Raw genomic sequence first — 18,642 nt, forward strand, 5'->3', positions numbered from 1 at the left:
CGTCTTAATTTTTTTTTTCTCCCATGTCCCCTGCGGGGACTTTTCAAAGTCGAAAAGTTGGCTTTTGTCATTGCTTTAGAGTGTTCTAACAGAATGTACATTTAAACAGTGCTGTACCTGTGGAAAAACACACATACACATGAATGCATTTGTACAAATAATTTTAACCGTGACCAATCATCTTGTCAACCTCATCCAAGTTCCTGAACTATCATTCTAAACCACTTCTGCTGTCAGTGTCACTATAACCATATGACCTCCGCTATTCAGTCTCGATGTGTCACTCACCTTGTACAGCCCCACAGTAGTTGGACTGCTTAAAATCTAGACCAGATTTGGTCTTGGCTGAACGTGATTGCCGCAGAAGCTGGTGTTTAAGACCGGAGAATGACAGGGATGGGTCATGTACAACAGCAGGCTGGATAAACAGGCTCTCCTCTCCCATCTGGATAAAACCCATCTGTCAAGACATATACAACCTGAAATTATTATGACTGTGTTGGGAAATCTGGTCCTGGAGCAAGAAAAGCATGATTTTAAAAGTTATATTTATTGTAAATTTACATTGTTTATTATTACAACCAATAATTCCAACATAGTGAAGATATAACAAAGTACTACATTTGAAAGAGCTCCATTATTTCTACATTTTTAAAATAAATACAGAATTAAAATAATGTAAAATTTTGGAAAGTTAAAATAATTGCAGGTATTTGTTTGTACTTTTTAAGTAATTTCTGAGAAGAGTTCACATTTTGCTGTAATGTTAATTCTGTTTACCTAGTGTATTGCTACAACAATTTTTTCCCACATTCAAAAAGTTTGTTAACACCTTGGATTGGGGCCAGATTAAGTGTGATTCAAAAAAGTCCAATGATGATAAACGCAAAAAGACACCTGGCAGATGTGGCTGTTTCTCTGGAGAACAAGTGTGACAATTTAGAGGCCAGATCAAGAAGGAAAAACATCAGGATAATGAGGGTTCCCGGGACACGCCTGCTCTGCATCCCGTTTCGGCACTGCTGAAGGAAGCATTGGGCTTGAAAGGAGCGCCGCTGCTGGACAGGGCACACAGATCACTTCTACAGGCTCCCAAACAGGGGGCTCCACCACGGATCATCATTGCCCATCTCCACTACCTGTAAGAATGTGCAAATATCCTGCCGCTTGCTTGGGAAAAACAACAGATCACTGTGAATGGCCTGTCTATTTCCGTTCTCCCGGACTATACCACACTCATGACTGTTTAGTTCATGCTTTTCTATTCCATCTACAGTACTGTGCAACAGTTTTAGGCAGGTGCTGTAAGCAAAGAATGTTTTCAGAAATATAAATGATTATTTATTGGCCCCAAATGTATTCTGCAGCAGGACAGCAAACCCAAACGTACAGCCAAAGTCATTAAGAACTATCTTCAGCATAAAGAAGAAGAAGTAGTACTGGGAAGGATGCTCTGGCCCCCACAGAGCCCTGATCTCCACATCATCGAGTGTGTCTGGGATTACATGAAGAGACAGAAGGATGCGGGGAAGCCTACATCCACAAATGATCTTCCCATCCCAGACGTTAATTCTGAAAACTGATTTTTCTCTTTTGAATATTTATTATTTCATAGTTCATAATTTTTATGGACAGGATTTCTAGGCGCAGCCAAGTGGCGGAGGGCTTTCGCTTTGGTGGCCTCAGAATCTCATCTCTGATTTTTGCAGACGATGTGGTTCTGTTGGCTTCATCGGGTGAGGGCCTCCAGCTCGCACTGGAACGGTTCGCAGCCGAGTGTGAAGCAGCGGGAATGAGGATCAGCACCTCCAAATCTGAGGCCATGGTTCTCAGCCGGAAAAGGGTGGAGTGCCCACTCCGGGTCGGGGATGAGTTCCTGCCCCAAGTGGAGGAGTTCAAGTAACTCGGGGTCTTGTTCGCGAGTGATGGGAGAAGGGAGCCGGAGATCGACAGACGGATTGGGGCTGCAGCTGCAGTAATGCGGACGCTGCACCGATCCGTCGTGGTGAAGAGGGAGCTGAGTGCAAAAGCGAAGCTCTCAATTTACCGGTCGATCTACGTCCCTACCCTCACCTATGGCCACGAGCTGTGGGTAGTGACCGAAAGAACGAGATCGCGGATACAAGCGGCAGAAATGAGCTTCCTCCGAAGGGTGGCTGGCCTCTCCCTTAGAGATAGGGTGAGAAGTTCGGCCATCCGGGAGGGGCTCAGAGTAGAGCAGCTGCTGCTCCACATCGAAAGGAGCCAGCTGAGGTGGTTCGGGCATCTGACAAGGATGCCTCCTGGGCGCCTCCTGGGTGAGGTGTTCCAGGCATGTCCCACCGGGAGGAGGCCCCGGGGCAGACCCAGGACACGCTGGAGAGATTATATCTCTCGGCTGGCCTGGGAACGCCCTGGTGTTCCCCCGGATAAGCTGGAGGAGGTGGCTGGGGAGAGGGAGGTCTGGGCCTCTTTGCTTAGGCTGCTGCCCCCGCGACCCGGCCGCGGATGAAGATGGATGGATGGATGGAATATTTATTATTGCTCATTAATAAGACAAAATGATTTCTTATTAGAGGTCTTGAAGGTAATTAAGTCTTTAAGAAATTCCTGTGGTTTAACTAATTGGCTTTTTAATCACCTTTTCATCACGACTTCTGAGCCACATGGACACCAGAACAAGGGTTGTTCGTGTTTACCAACAGCAAACACCCATCATACAAAAATCGACCAGGACCAGAAGCGCTGTGTGGAGTTAGGTTGCTACGGAAACCAGGCATCCAGTCCTCGGCATCACCTGATGCCAGTGGCCGAGGGATGGGTCGCCAAAAGCGATGTGTGAGGAAACGGAGGCGCGGCAAATGCGCTGGGGTCTGTGCTTGGCTAAGAGCAAATCCAAGCTGGTTGGCTCTCCCATCCATCCTGCTCTCAAACGCTCGCTCACTAGACAAAATTAACTGGACTACATCCAACTCCAGCAGACTACACAGTGGGAATTTAGGGACTGTAGCATTTTTGTTTTCACAGAAACATGGCTCAGTTCCGGACACCACCATTCAGCTACACAGGCTCACCTCATTTCGTGCCAACCGAAATGTAGCTCTGTGCGGTAAGACTCGCGGTGGTGGCTTGTGTATCTACATGAACATGGAATGGTTATGGACAATCAGACCACTTGTGTGTTGTGCTAATTCCGGCATACAGACCGCTCATCAGATGCTGCAGACTGGCTCTGAGACAGCTGAGACCCTGGCCTGCAGGAGCTCATCATCGGTGACCAGCCACATCAACAAGGGCATTGATGATGTCACTGTCTTCCAGGCTATCACAATACACTCCAACCAGAAACTGTGGATGGCTGCAGAGGTGGGTGAGCTGCTAAAGACTCGAGACCACGCGTACAGAGCAGTTGACAAGGCGGCTCTGTGAACAGCAAGGGCCAAACTGTCGAACCACGGACACTTCCAGACCAGCGGCGACACGCGGCACATACGGCAGGGCACAGAGGCCAACACCTCCCTGTGATGGTGCCTACCAGATGCGCTGAACAACTTCTATGCCCTATTTGACGCTCAGAACAACATAATGGTGAGGAAGACTACCCCTCCTCACAATGACCAGGTTATGTGACTGACCTCGGCTGATGTGAGAAAAACACTTCGCAGACTTAACCAACGGAAGGCTGCTGATCCAGATTGATCACTCTTCCACGGATGTAGAGCAGCTGCAGATTTCCTCACTGACATCTTCAACCAAGGCCACCATGATCGTCTCTGGAAGTCTCTGGTGTCCTGCTTCAACGACTACCGTCCCATTACACTCACACCCATTATGATGAAGTGCTTCGAGAGGCTTGTCATGAGGCACATTAAGACCATTATTGGCTAGCTTAGCGTTAGCATGCTGCCTGTGCAGGTGCTTGCAAAAAGCTGAAGTGTTAGCAGCATAATGCAGCCGTTTCTGACCTGGAGCAGTCTCCACTTTACCATCTCTCATGGTCTCATGCTTTTATCCAATAAAAATAAAAGTAATGTCTATATCCACGCTGTAAACACCATTTTCCTCCTTCAACACACAAACTGCAATCAGCTAATCATAGCGAGAGTGCAAGAACCGATAAGCGGGATCGATAGGCAGGCAGACTAACGATTCCAATGAATTGGACTATTCCCATCCCTAATTAATAGTAACCCTGAATTCTTGATCACCTGATTTGGTGCTACTTGTATACAATAGCAATTCAAATTTAATAGCCGAGCTAACTACATTTGATAGCCTCCTACACAGGGCAATCCTGTTTAATTTGAAGTCTTACAGATTTTTTCAAGAAGCATTTGACAGTTTTATTTTCTATTTTGAATGGCTTCAAATCAGTAAAACAGAATAAGGTTTAGTATAGTATAAACACAATGGACAATTATACTCTGCATTTACTATAAACAGGCCTCCTCTGACTATAATGGTGTGGTATGCCATAAAATACAGCTCAGCCTGTTCCAGCATTTGTGCAGACATTCCACTTCCAGCTGAACCTCAGGACTAACAAATGATGTTAGCCAGCAGAATGTGGTCTGGAGGATGGATTAAAGGATTTCTACAGCTCCATCAACATATGAATATGATACCAGTCAGTTACTGGAGAGTAAATATATCAAAACTATGCAAAGTATGTAAAGATAGCTGTATTTGGAGGGATGTGTGGTAACTTTAAAACTTTCTCTATTCTCAGAGTTTCAAAACTTTTAAAGAGATTAAATTGATTCATGAAAGTTTGATTTAACCTATCAAGTGCTGCACAGCGAAAGCAAGTGAGAAATGGGTTTGGTTAAATGATATAGTGTAACTGTGAGAATATCAAATTTTAGAACTACTGCTCTTTCCCATGCTTTTTATACATTATTACACTGAAATACAGTTTATTTATATGGTAAAATCCAGTTTTTAAGTATGAGAGATTTGAATCACCTATGTTTAATTCTTATCACAGTCTCATCAGTCACTACTGGGGATGGAAATTAGATAAGAATTTAGCAACTATCGATTTCACTTATCAAGTCGATTGTGTATCGAGTCTCTTATCAGTTGTCGTTGGGTTCTCTTTGGTTCTGTTTGGACAGTCGCCTGAAGTAGCAATAAAGAAAGTCCTCTCTTGCAAATGAATTCATGCTGTGGGTTAAATGTTTGTGCATGTTTTTTGTGTTGGAGTCGTTACTCAAAAAGGTCATGATTGCAAATATTACATCCTCCTCCGACCACAGGTACAACATGCCCAGGACCCACTACAGTTCGCAAACAAGGCGGATGTCGGAGTGGAGGATGCCATCCTGTACCTCCTGCATAGAGCCCACTCACACCTGAACAAGTGAAAAGGCATGGTCAGGATCCTGTTTCTTGACTTTTCAAGTGCCTTCAATACTATCCGGCCCTGTCTGCTTCAGGAGAAACTGAACAGGATGCAGGTGGACCCCTGCCTGGTCGCTTGGATCTCAAACTACCTCACCGACAGACCACAGTACGTCAGGCTGTGACACTGTGGTCAGCAGCACCACGGGGAGCTGTGCTGTCCCCTCTTCTCTTCACCCTGTACACCTCTGACTTCTGCTACAACTCTGAATTATGCCACATTCAGAAGTTTGCAGACGACACAGCCATCATGGGGTGTATCTGGGATGATCAGGAAGAGGAGTACAGAAGTCTGGTGAGGAACTTTGTCGCATGGAGTCACACAAACCACCTGCAACACCTCAAAGACTAAGGAACTGGTTGTGGACTTCGGGAGGTCCAGAGAAGGTCCACTGCCAGTTCAGATAGAGGGGGAGGAGGTGGAGGTGGTCAACAAGTACAAGTACCTCGGGCTGTGGGTGGACAATAAACTGGACTGGTCATGCAACACAGAGCACCTGTATAAAAAAGCCCAAAGCCGACTGTACTTCCTCAGGAGGCTGAGGTCTTTTAACATCTGCAGGAAGCTCCTGAGGATGTTTTACCAGTCGGTGGTTGCTGGAGTACTTTTCTATGCTGTGGTGTGCTGGGGGAGCAGCACAGCAAAGAAGGACTCATCCAGGCTGGAGAAACTGATCAGGAGGGCTGGCTCTGTGGTCGGCATGAAGCTGGACACTCTGGTGACAGTGGCAGAGTAAAGGACACTAAAAAAACTGATGGACATTATGAACAATGCTGGGCATCCTCTGCACACGGCCATTAACAACCAGAAGAGTCTGTTCAGTGACAGGTTGCTTCTCCCCAAGACAAGAACCAACAGACTTAAAAACTCCTTTGTCCCACACGCCATCAGACTGTTTAACTCCTCTCTGGAGGGGAGTTTCATCTAATCTAATCTAATCTTTCACGTTACTCTGTAAAACAGCTAAAACACACTGTATCAGGATCAGCCTTTAACAATATAAACCTGAGGCTCCAACCCCACACACCAACACAAATTCCTAATGAGGACATCCATCTCTAAGATCTTTCTCTTAGTAGAATACAAAGCTGACCACACAAAGCAAAGATGAAAACCAGCACATGCGATCAGAAACATGAGGTAGAAAGAGAGGCTGCAGCCTGACTGCTCATCTGCTTGTTACTTGCTGAACTTAAGGATCTGGCTTTTGGCTTGCACTCAGCTTTTGCTCTGGGTTCATGGCTAGCTTACCATTAGCATGCTGTCTTGGCAGATGCTTCCAAAAAAAAAAAAATTAAAAAATGAACTTGTGTTAGCAGCATAATGAGGCCGTTTCTGTCCTGGATGCAGTTTTCCACTTTGCCATTTATCTCGTCCTTTTGTGTTTCCATGCTCTCGACTGCGTTGCTATTTTTCTCCTCTGACACGCGAACTGAAATCAGCTGATTGCTGTGGAAGTGCAAGAACTGATAAGTGGGATCGACAAGCAGGCAGACTAACAATACCAAAGAATTGGACTACTGGGAATCGGTTTTCTACAAGAACCAGTTCTCAGTTCCCATTCTTTGTCACTACATGTCATTTTTCGATTTGTAGCACTTTAATAACCTACCTTCTGCCTCACGTTTATATTACCAGTATGTAAGTGAGTGGCTATGCCATACATGAAAGGTTGGATGTTTCTGATTAGCTAGCAAATGACCAAACCGAGCATATTAAACTAAACTAGACAAAATTAAAGTTTTTGGCATTGGAGTCAAGATCTCTGGCTTTGATAGAGCAATATCAAACAATATAAACTAAAACCTGATCAATCCAAAACCAGTTTGAATAAATACCCAAATAAGTCTGATTATATGATCTTCAATTAGAATCACATATCAGTATTTAGATCTTTTAAAATAAAATAACTGATGATAGAGAGAGCTAAAGTGGTGCTATTAGCAAGTACCACTGTCTACAACGTGAACACATTGATTTTCTAATCATAAAAAATAATCACCAAATCCAGTTTTAATGAAAATGTCAAGCTGCATCTCAATAAGCAAAACCAACATTTTCTTTGCCATTTCTGTACTGAAGAACATGCCAGAACAAAGCTGAAAGGGTAGACATAATGTCATGGTTCTGGGTATTTTACACAGTGTTTGTGAGTTGTTCGTGCACGTTTCACTTTTAGTTAGTTCATGGCTCGTTTTTTTAAGAAAGGATTTATGCTTATAGCTTTAGTCTTCAGGTAATAATCTGACCATTACCTTGCACAAGCTGTCAGACTGATAAATGGACTGTGCCTCCTCCCCCTCCGCATCCCCATCCGCACAGCTACACTGTGAGCTGTAGTCCATGAATAGCATTCTCACGTAGCTCTTCCTTTTCTCCGGATGGTGATGGTGATGCCATCCTCCGTGGACCAATTTGCTCTGTAAGCAAATTTGTGGGTGTCAAGAGAGGGTGGTAGGCAGTCTCTGATGTGCTGACGCATATCTGCTCGAAACACTTCATGAGTACAGACATGAGGGCTGTAGTAGTCTGTAATCATGGAAGCTGTCTGTTGCAGTCTTCAGACGGGTGGGAACAGTGGCATGAGTCAGACAGGTTGAACAGGCTGGTGAGGATCACTGCCAGTTGGTGCACGCAGGCTTCAACCACAACTACTGGGATGCTGCTGGGGCTGGCAGCTCTCCTGGGCTTCACCGCTCTCAGTCTTCTCCTCACCTCATGTTCCTGGAGGGAGAGGAGAAGTGTACCAGGTAGGGCGGAGGTGGGGGGCAGGAGGTGCCAGGGAGGGGCGGTCTCAAACAGCTGTTGAGCTCCTCTGCTACTGTTAGGCTGCTGTTGGGGGGCTCTGTCTGAAGGTTGGAGGCTGAGGGACAGAGTTTTGACGCTCCTTTTGATCCCCAAGGCCACCTCTGCCAAACAATTGAGAGCAAGCTGTGACTTGTCTTTCTTGTCTTAGATACACCCTAGAGCACAACCCAAGCAACAAAGAGCAGTTTGTTGCTTTGATGCAGTATTTGACAACCATGCAGAGCTTCCACCTCCACAGAGTGCTGGCATTTACCAACACTTGGTCTATGAACCGAGAAAGCCAGACCAGACCAGAGTAGTTTTTGACTCGCACAAAACAACGGCATCTCTCTGAACAATGTTCTACTCACTGGACCAGAGTTGTACCTTCTCAGATGCTTCAACCAAGGCCATCAGTGCTGTAGCATACCTCAAAACAACCAAGACCACCATACCCAGATTAGACCTCAGCAATTTCCACAGCCAGCACTGCTGGGAAGAGCTTATTGTCGAGGAGACAGCCTTGGAGTTATGGATGGAAAACAATAAGAAATTAGCGATTTCGATTCCATTGCCGATATAACTTTTCGAGCCGATTCTTTCTCAGTTCTCACTGGCTTTGAGCTTGATGCAGTCTATATATGCACTGGACCAGCATTCTTGTATAAATCACACAAAAGCTCTGTTGAGCAGCAAGATACCTTCAGTCTTGTTGACCCAGACTTTAGCCATTACTAAAAGGTTTTCCTCTTTATTAGTGGCACATCAAGTCAAATGTGTATATGATCCAACTTAAGCTTTATCAAACAGATATACATGAAGTTGTATTAAATCATTACATTAATCACCTTGCTATTGTATTTTTTTTTTTTTTTTTTTGCTTGATCATTGGCTAGCAGCAGATTCCCTTGACTCCAACGTCTACGAAAAAAATTGCTTTCTCCATCCCTTGTTTTTACCAATTCTGTCTAGTGTCTGATGGAGAGCTGCATCAACATGCTGCCGTGTACCTGGATGATGTCATGATCCACAGTGACACCTGGGCGAAGCATATGCAGCGAGATGCCGCAGTGCTGCAGGGGTTCATCACCAACCCAAAGAAGTGTGCAGATGCAGATGGAGAAGACTCCAGCTGTTGCATCCTGTTCTCATCCCAAGACCAAAAAAAAAAAAAGAGATGCAGCAGTTCTTGGGGTTGGCTGATTACTTCTGTAGGTTCATCCCAAATTTCGTGGAGCTGACCAGCCCTCTGACCAACCTCACACAAAAGAGTGCCTCTGAAAGCTATCAGAGCATGATTTAACTAGATTTACCCTCTGGGATCAATGGACACACCCAAATCATATGACCCATTCAAGATGACATAGCAACAAGATGCACCCACACTGAGTTTCCATTTCAACTTGTGCTGAAAGTGCAGAGTTGAAACTATGTACACAACAGTTTTGAAATTGTGTTGATAGCACATGTAAAACAAGACAAATAAATATCAGGTTTAGTGTGGCAAGATACAGTAAAAATTGCATTTTCTAAGGACCGTGAAAAAAAAAAAATCCATGACATTTCTTTCCTATTGGTGTAAAAAAATAAAAAAAATAAATAAAAATTACAAATTTCAACCAATCAAAAATATTCTATGCCAACATGTGGCGTTTAGTTGTTTAGGAAGAGAGAAACGTTTTGGGAGAGACGGCAGCGAGAGAGTTTTGAGATGTGAGAGATTTGTGACATTTAGCGTGTTTGGAGTATATAGGGGGTGTCCAAATTCATGGGCTGCATCCTCCTGAGGCCGCATTTGTAGACCAATTGCGTCACAGCGACGCGCCGAAGGCTGTCCAAATTCGTAGACTCCTCCGAATGCAGCCGACAAATGCGTCCTCCTTTTCCCCGAATTTGAAGGATGGGTCGGGTGTGTCCTTCGTGGCCCACCATATCCCAGAATTCATAGCGCGGCCCAGCCAAACTCCAGTTTCCGGCAATGGCGGCCGCTACTAAGTTTTAAAATTACTCTTATTAATCTTCCTGGGTCGATAGCTAGCCGGGAGCTCGAGGGTCATTAGAGCCGCAGAGAACGGCAAACTCCCGGCACATCATGTTCAGATCACCGCGGACTTTTGCTACTCAGGTTAAATGTAATATATAAGTCACTTAGACAACCTAAAAATGTTATGGTTTGGCTTATTTCAGTGTTTTGTTTGTTCGTGAGTAAATCGGTTTGGCTGAGATTAAAGTTATTAGATAAGATTAGATAAAATAAAACTTTATTAATCCCCCGGGTGGGTTCCTCCTTGGTTTTCACACAGCTGAATAAACGTCAGACAGAAAACTGATTAAACAGACGTGTGAGATGGTGGAGAGTTTACTCCAGTGTCTGGTTATATTTTAGACAGCAGGGAGCAGACGGCTGAGTTTATTAAACTCCACCGAGACAGCGGTGACGCTAATCTGAAGGCTGGACCGTCCAATTTCACAGCCGCTTACTTCCAGCCTACCCGACCTTCTGAGGACCCGGCCCACGTAGACCGCAAAGGCCGGGTCCTCAGGAGGATGCAGCCCATGAATTTGGACATGACTATAGTGTCTTGTCTTATGTTAATTAGTGTGAAGTCAGAACAAAAAGGGCACTAGTGAATGTCACAGTTGCTAGCCAAAAAGTGACCAATGGCAGATTGCAATGCAAACCCTGTTTTGTGATGCAGAGAAACTATTTTTTGGATCTTATTGTGACGCCTAATTGTTCTGTCATTTTAAAATTGACAATTTATATTTGCATTTCAAGTTGTGAAAATGTAAACAGAAACATGTTTGTGGTTTTCACAGAAAAAAAAACTTCATAAGTAATTTAAATTTGATATTTTTCGTGCACTTTTAGATCAATTGTGTTAACACAGAATGTCAAAATGAAAATGTAACTGTAATTTCAGACAAAGGTAAAATCAAAAGTAGTCACAAATGTGTAATTATACACTAGACCCTAGGGGATTAAGAAATTCAAGCACAAAGCGACTGCACTTCCTGAGACGACTGAAGAAGGTGCACCTCCCCAAACCCATCCTTATCCTTAGCACCTTCTACACAGGCACCATAGAGAGCATCTTAACCAGCTTTATCACAGTCTGGTACGGAAACTGAAACGCGTCCAACCACAGAGCCCTCCAGAGGATTGTGTGGACTGCTGAGCGCATTATTGGCAGCTCTCTACCCAGTCTACAGGGTATTTACACCTGACACTGAATTTGTAAAGCCATTAGCATCATGGCTGACCCGCATCACCTCTCCCACCAACTGTTTACTCCTCTTCCATCCGGAAGATGACTCTGCAGCATCAGGACCAGGTAGTTTTTTCCCACTAAGCAGTCCGGCTCCTGAACACCATGCTGCCCTCCATCACACATATAACACTCTCCTCTCACTTCCAATACTTGATCTATTCCATATTACACTGTTCCACTCTTGTATTTATTTATTCTCATTTTTCTATTTTTTATTCTATTTCTATTCAATTACAGTACTGCTGTACTTATTCTTAGTTTATCTTAGTTCTGTATTGTTGTATTTGAAATTTTTAGTGCTGTCAAAATTAACGCATTAACACAAATTAATCCACTACATTTTTTTAATGCAATTAACGCATCTGGAGTGCAGAATGACTCAAAATCCCTGAAATGTTTCTGTCAGCGCATTTTGGGCAGTTTGTCCAAATAGAGTTACCCTCGCACATGTGCAAATGGGCAGTTGATCTGGTAGTGACGGGCAGCTGAACCAATCAACTCAATATGGAAGATGATAAACACACATTGGCCCTCTCGATGGGAAATTTCAGTATTAAAAAAAATAACAAGATGGAACAGTCGACCGACATAAAGTATTTTGCACATTGTGCAAGAAGGAATTTTCTTTTCACCGAAGCACTTCCATCTTAAAATATCACATTGAAGCGAAGCCTACGTTAGTCAGGGATGCTGCTAGCACTTTGGCTAACGTGTCACCCAGCTTGCACCAAACCAATCACGGAGCATCGGGGGCTCGGTAAGTCGACCTCGGACATATTAACTGACACAATTGCAACAAACTGCAGACCTGTTAATATCGTTGAGAAGAGAGAGGATAAATGTTCACAGAGTTTTGTTTACATGAAGGTTTAAGATGTTCAATAAACATGTTAAGTGCCTATATTTTCCCTTTTTTCTGTTTGCTCATGCAAACTGAAATGCGATTAATATAGAATAAAAATGAATGATATTTAATTGTGATTAATCAAAATTAATCCACAGTAACCCTGTGATGAATCTGATTAAATATTTTCATTGTTTGACAGCACTAATATATATTATATATGAGTGTAAACTTACTTCTTAGTATATAGGTTTTTTAAAAAGTTGTATTTCACAGGAGAGAAGCTGTGTTAAAAGACTGAAACTATTCATATTCTCTTTGAATTTAAGCATTTAACATTTTTTGTGTTTATTCTGCTTCATTATGTTGCATAAATGTCAGTTACAAGCTTAAATATAAAGTTGAAAAAGTGTAATTGCAGCCAGGCTATTGATCAAGTAATTGCGATTAATTACAGAAAAATTGTGCGATTAATTAGATTGTTTTTTGTTTTTTTTAAATCTATTGACTAGAAATTTTATTTTTATTTCTACACTTTGTAACTTCGACCCAGGAGGATGACATTTCATCCAACTGTACACTTTGAGTGTATAATGTTGGGTTGACAATAAAACTCTGTTTGACTTGAAATTCTTTGGCCAAGGGTCTGGATTCACAACAGTTACGAATCACCAACAACCTGGAACTTTTTTGTAATTCAATGTCTAGGCCTGTTTTTGGAGAGGGAGAGGAGTCTTCATCAGCCAGTGAGGAAGTTCTGGATGAACAAGAAGGACTGGATGGGTCCACAAAAGCCCCAGTAGTCAGTGAGTCAGAAGAAATCCAACTGAAAGCAGGCAGGGACCAGACCTGCAGGCAAACTTCAAGTAAACCTTAATTCTCATCAAAACACCTTCCCACTTCTTCCTTGTCCTGGAATATTTGAAGGAGATTTGATCACCCAAGTAATGCTTTATCCAAGTTATGTGGGATGATCTGATTTCAACAAGTGTTCGGCGATCACACACCAAAGGAACAAACTCATCTTTACTGCAAATACAGAATAAACATACTGCAAACAGGAAACAGTTTAGGTCACTGGTCAAACGTGTGCCCATATGCCTTATTGCTAGAAAGCAACAGCCGGGGTTTGAGTGCGACCTGTGGCCTTTTGCTCTGTCTTCCCTTGCCCTCCTATCCTGTCTACTCTGCAATGATGAATTTTGAATACGGGTTAAAAAAAATAGAAGAAAGAAATGCAGCAAACCATAATCCAAGCAGACCTGACAGATGGCCATGCAGATATCAGTCTCATTTATGCTTCTTGGTCGCACAAGGGCAAAGTGGGCTTGCACTCTTATGAAATTTATCCAACCACAAACAGTTCAACTACCAGATCAACTGAGCAACATGGTTAAATCAACTCTGTGCACGTGTGTGTAGGCCAGGCTATCTCACACATATACACAGTAAAGTGCGACTGACAGGTGTCCCAGAGCTTGACATGGTTACCATCCATTGCCATGGGTCCCAATTTAGAAATAAATACATTTTTAAAAAGGAAACGTTTCTCTTTCTCTCAGCACAGTGGGCAGCGGTTAGCACTCTCACCTAACAGCACAAAAGGGTCGTTGGTTGTAATTTACCAGCTGGCTTCTTCTATTTGTTAGCCACACCATAAACTGGGAACCTGGCAGGGGTGTATTACACAGCCAGAGCAGGTCAGCCACTAATCAGAAGGTCGGTGGTTCGATCCCAGGCTGCCTCCAGGCTGCATGCCAAATATCCTTGGGCAAGATACTAACCCCATGTTTGCCTACTGGTGGCGCCAGTGTCCGGCAGCCTCGCCTCTGTCAGTGCGCCCCAGGGCAGCTGTAGCTACGATGTAGCTGCCATCACCAGTGTGTGTGTGTGAATGGGTGAATGACTGAATGTAGTGTAAAGCGCTTTGGGGTCCTTAGGGACTGAGTAAAGCGCTATACAAATGCAAACCATTTACAGTCCCACTGTGGAGTCAGCCAGTAGTTTTTATCCAATTTCCACAAAACACTAATCATGGATAAAGTTTGCAATACATTTATAAACACTGGATAAGCAACTGAAACATTTTCATGCAGATTGCATTTCTGCTTTGTTGCTTACAACTTTTGTGTTATTACTTTGGAACATAATTTCTTCCAGTAGTAAAAGCAGCACTAACTGAACTGTGGCATCTTTAACAGGAGTTTTTATTCCCCTTGCTGCCTCAGTGTTCTTTCTCAGTAACCTGCTCTCCAACCTTCGTCCAGCTGCTTGTCCTGGAAAAATTAAACTTTGAAGTGATATTGTGTTATCATCCCCTCAGTAACCCATTTAGGGTTGGTTTACTTGTAAGTCAGATGTAATGTAATGTGAATGTGAGTTTACAGAATTACTTACTGTAAGCACACATTTACAGTGAGTAACGTGTTTCTGGTCTTTGACCACTTAGCCAATTTAGAATCGCAGAATAAGCTACCATGCAGGAGGATATGAGGCTGTAAGTTCATGGATTGCAGCTGCCAAAGTTTTTGTTTTTCCATATGAACACACTATGTGTCTGTTCACTGCTGGACAATGATCTTCTCATTCAGTGTAGGTGGGTTTAATGCTCAAATGTGGCTACTAAGACTATACAGAGAAAATAAAGAAGCACAGCTTTGAGAACTGACCTCAGGCCTGTTGAATCCAGGAGTCCAGGACTGAACCCGGACCCCTACCTGCACAGTCCCATTACATAAGAGTATTATCAAAATACCAAACACTAACCACACCCCATTCCTCCACGAGTGCCTCAGAGATCAGTGACTGCTATAGCTAGTAAAAGTACGTGACTCAAAACATTTTAAAGTGATAGTTTCCGATGGATGTTGGCAAACTAACAGATTTGACTATTTAACATCCAGTATTTTGTAGTTAGGCAGTATTTTCCTTGCAATACTTTAAGACTGAAGCAATCGCCTTATTCCTCTGTCACTAATCAAGATGTGGACAAAGTGATTACGTAGCACCACTCAACACACACAGAGCATGAAAGAAACACAAATTGTTAACTCCTGGCCTGCTCGCTCAGCTTACAGGTATGTTTCACAGTGGAAGTTGCTAATCTTTGACTCACTGAGGAGATTGTAAGAAGCAGTTGAGAACTGCTGAGTGGAACTTGAATTACAGTGTTTTGCCAAGCCCTTAATATACAGTTAGTATCGAGCTGCATTGTGCGACTTTGAACTGACTGACCCACCATCAGGTCAGTGGGGTTTAAGAGATTAGCAGTTGTTACAAAATCATGCTTCAGAGGTGCTTCACTAGGTGACTGAAGTCTCACTAGCCAGTTTGCTGTAACGTAGTCTTTAGTTTTATGAAAATGAATAATATGACCCCAACTGCTTGAATCGAATCATATGACACCTATTAACAAGTCCAAACACACACACACACACACACACACACACACACACACACACACACACACACACACACACACACACACACACGCACAAAGAGAAACTGCAGACACATTTACCAGACCACCGCAGGTGCTAACTGATGCCAGAGAGTCTGTATGGTTAATGATGGCTCCAGAATAAAAGCATAGCTGGTTCTTGGATAAGCTGTTTACCACAGCGCTTTCCCCCTTGTACCTCTCCTCTACTACAAAGTCCTTGGACAGAAACGTGCTATCCCGCGTTAGATTTAAATGCAGGTTGCTTCCGAAAGCGGGCAGTAAGACGATGATGTTTTCTGGTTCCGAGCGTCCTTCTCTCGCGGCGTCCAGGGAGCGCTGACCGCGGCGCAGGGTGCGGGTAGTGTGGTCGGATAGGTGCGCCTCCTGGCCATACAGCAGCCTGGGAATTACTTCATCTGTCTCCAGCTCAGACTGGGCTGTGGATAGAGACAGCCTCCATCAAACAGCGACCACATTGGACAAAAATAGTCTATCCTAGTCTGCGTGAGGAGACAGTCTGCTCCGGTGCTCCCTGACTCTTAGCACACACGTTCAACATCCGAGCTCAGTTTGTGGATCTCAAAAATCTAAAGCCTTCGACTATTCGTAACAGAATACAAGTAACTGGTGAGAAACATTTGGATTTTTAACTGCAGAAAGACATTTCTTCAGCTGCCCTGTGTCAGCCGTCGTACAAGGCAATGAGTTCATGCGTAAGAGCTGTTATACTTACCAGTGAATGCGATGCAGAGGAGAAAGAGCAGAGGGACAACATGGCTGTTAACCATGATAAAAACAAAGCAGCGCAGAAAGAAAAACTAAAAGTGCTTTATTTTGAGGAAACCGAAGCGCTTAGCGAAGCATAGGTCGGAAACTCTACTTTTCCAAAGTAGGAGAAGCTTCAGTAACTCAGGCTGGAATTACTTTGCAGCGCAGGACACGCCCACACAGCTGGAGTCCGCCTCTACTCGCGTGAGATTGGGTCCGTTAAACCTTAAGGCGACCGAGGCCGAGAAATCTCTCTATTCTCATTGGCCGGCAAAGCTGTTGGAAAGTGTCGTGGGTTGAAACCCTACACGTGGTTTCAAGTGGGGAGAATTGCTGATAATTGTCAAAGGTTTTTTTTGTACTCTGCTTTTCATTTTTAAGAGAAAACTTTACATAGACGGGAGGGGATGAACAAACGAAAGAAGATGTGATTGTTGGACAGTAAAAATACAAATAAAAAAGGAGATCATTTTTAAGACTACATAAACCAGAGTTTTTAGGAGTAACTGCATAAATTGTACTTAAATAGTTTTTTATATTCTAATTGTGCTCTCAAGAAACTTTTTATTTCAAGCCTCATCTGACAGTCACACATGACACAAATTCCATAATATACTTTGAATTGCAGTCTGGAGGAGCCAAGGATTGAGGCACCACTCTCTGGATTAGATGACCTGCTCTATCTCCTAAGTCACAGCTGCCCCATAAGGAGGCAACCTATATAATCAACACACAAAATTAAATGATTCAACAGATGCACTCCAGCTCTAAACCTTTGTAGAAGTTACCCATCAAGAATTGAACACTAAACAGTCTTTAGCCTGCTGGCCTCCTAACACAGCATCTGTGCGATGTCCTATATGTGTGAGAACAGTGCAGGTAGTTGCCCGCTTCATTTGTTGCATTTGCTGTATATAAAATATGCCCTTGAGTCTGAAAAATTAAGTTCATATGTAAATTCCTTTAACCTGCATTCTTTTGAATGATTAGTTGTTACTAACTATGATTACTGAAAGAAGTCCAGCTATATAGAAATCAGTGGAGAAATAGAACTTAGCTCCCTTGATTCATTCATTCATACAGTTGGGGTGACCGTGGCTCAGGGGGTTGGGAAGCGTATCTGTAACCGGAAGGTTGCCGGTTCGATCCCTGGGCTCTCTGTCCTGGTCGTTGTGTCCTTGGGCAAGACGCTTCACCTACCGCCTACTGGTGTTGGTCAGAGTGGCGCGATATGACAGCCTCGCTTCTGTCAGTCTGCCCCAGGGCAGCTGTGGCTACAACCGTAGCTTGCCTCCACCAGTGTGTGAATGTGAGAGTGAATGAATAGTGGCATTGTAAAGCGCTTTGGGTGCCTTGAAAAGCGCTATATAAATCCAATCCATTATTATTATTCCCTTATTAATCAGTGATGAGTATAACATCTCAGTTTTTAGTTTTAAGGTTTTTAAACACAGCATGGTATTCATTATGTAAATAATGGTCCAGTCCACATTAGATTCCAGATGCACAATAAGTACTTTAATCATTTAGACCTCTTTTCAAAATACATTGAGACAGAAATGGCTTTACATTAATATTGGTCACAGGTTTTGAATATGTGAAATTCTGAAACATTTATTTGATACAAAGTAAATGGATCCCTGACCCTGCATACTATCATCTATGGCTACACTCAGTGGCCGAGATGGCCTGTAGGTGGGAGTGGACCCAAGAGCAGACTCAACGGACAGTTAGGTTGTGATTTAAACAAAGCCTTATTCAAATTAGTGACGTGAACTGTAGGTGTGGTGGTGAGAGTCCCTATCGAGGAAGCAACTGGAACAGAGGGAGCGAATAGTTCATTTTAGTGAACGGGTGAGGATGACTGAAGGCAAGTAAGAGTTGGGATGATGAAGCCTTACTTGTAGGTGGATGAGAGTTTGCTCTAGGGTAGAGTATGACCGAGTGAGCGTCTGGCTGACGATGTACGCGAGCTTGCAGTTACAACCTTTTGTTTCCAGAGGTCCAGCGATGGTGCAGCAAGCAGGAGGGCAGGCAGGTGGGAGCAGCTGAGTTTCCAAAGAATGATTTTGCAAGCTTACTTGGAAGGTTTAGCATGAGGAATGTGTCTAATCTTTCCAGCCAATTGCTTTGCCAAAAGGCAGAT

General features: G+C 43.5%; 1 protein-coding gene across 1 annotated transcript in view; it reads right to left on the reverse strand.

Moving 5' to 3' along the window:
• The window catches only part of adamts17 (ADAM metallopeptidase with thrombospondin type 1 motif, 17), a 100,215-nt gene extending 83,550 nt beyond the window's left edge, over window positions 1-16,665 (reverse strand). The window contains exons 1-3 of the mRNA XM_080884375.1: window positions 16,462-16,665; window positions 15,807-16,165; window positions 289-460 (exon numbers count right to left, since the gene is read on the reverse strand). Coding sequence (XP_080740501.1) covers window positions 289-460; window positions 15,807-16,165; window positions 16,462-16,516 — 586 coding nt within the window. The 5' untranslated portion in view covers window positions 16,517-16,665. The remainder of the gene's footprint in view (window positions 1-288; window positions 461-15,806; window positions 16,166-16,461) is intronic.
• Between the last annotated feature and the right edge of the window lie 1,977 nt (window positions 16,666-18,642).

Source organism: Rhamphochromis sp. 'chilingali' (genome assembly GCF_963969265.1).
Source record: "Rhamphochromis sp. 'chilingali' genome assembly, chromosome: 6".
Taxonomy (NCBI): domain Eukaryota; kingdom Metazoa; phylum Chordata; class Actinopteri; order Cichliformes; family Cichlidae; genus Rhamphochromis; species Rhamphochromis sp. 'chilingali'.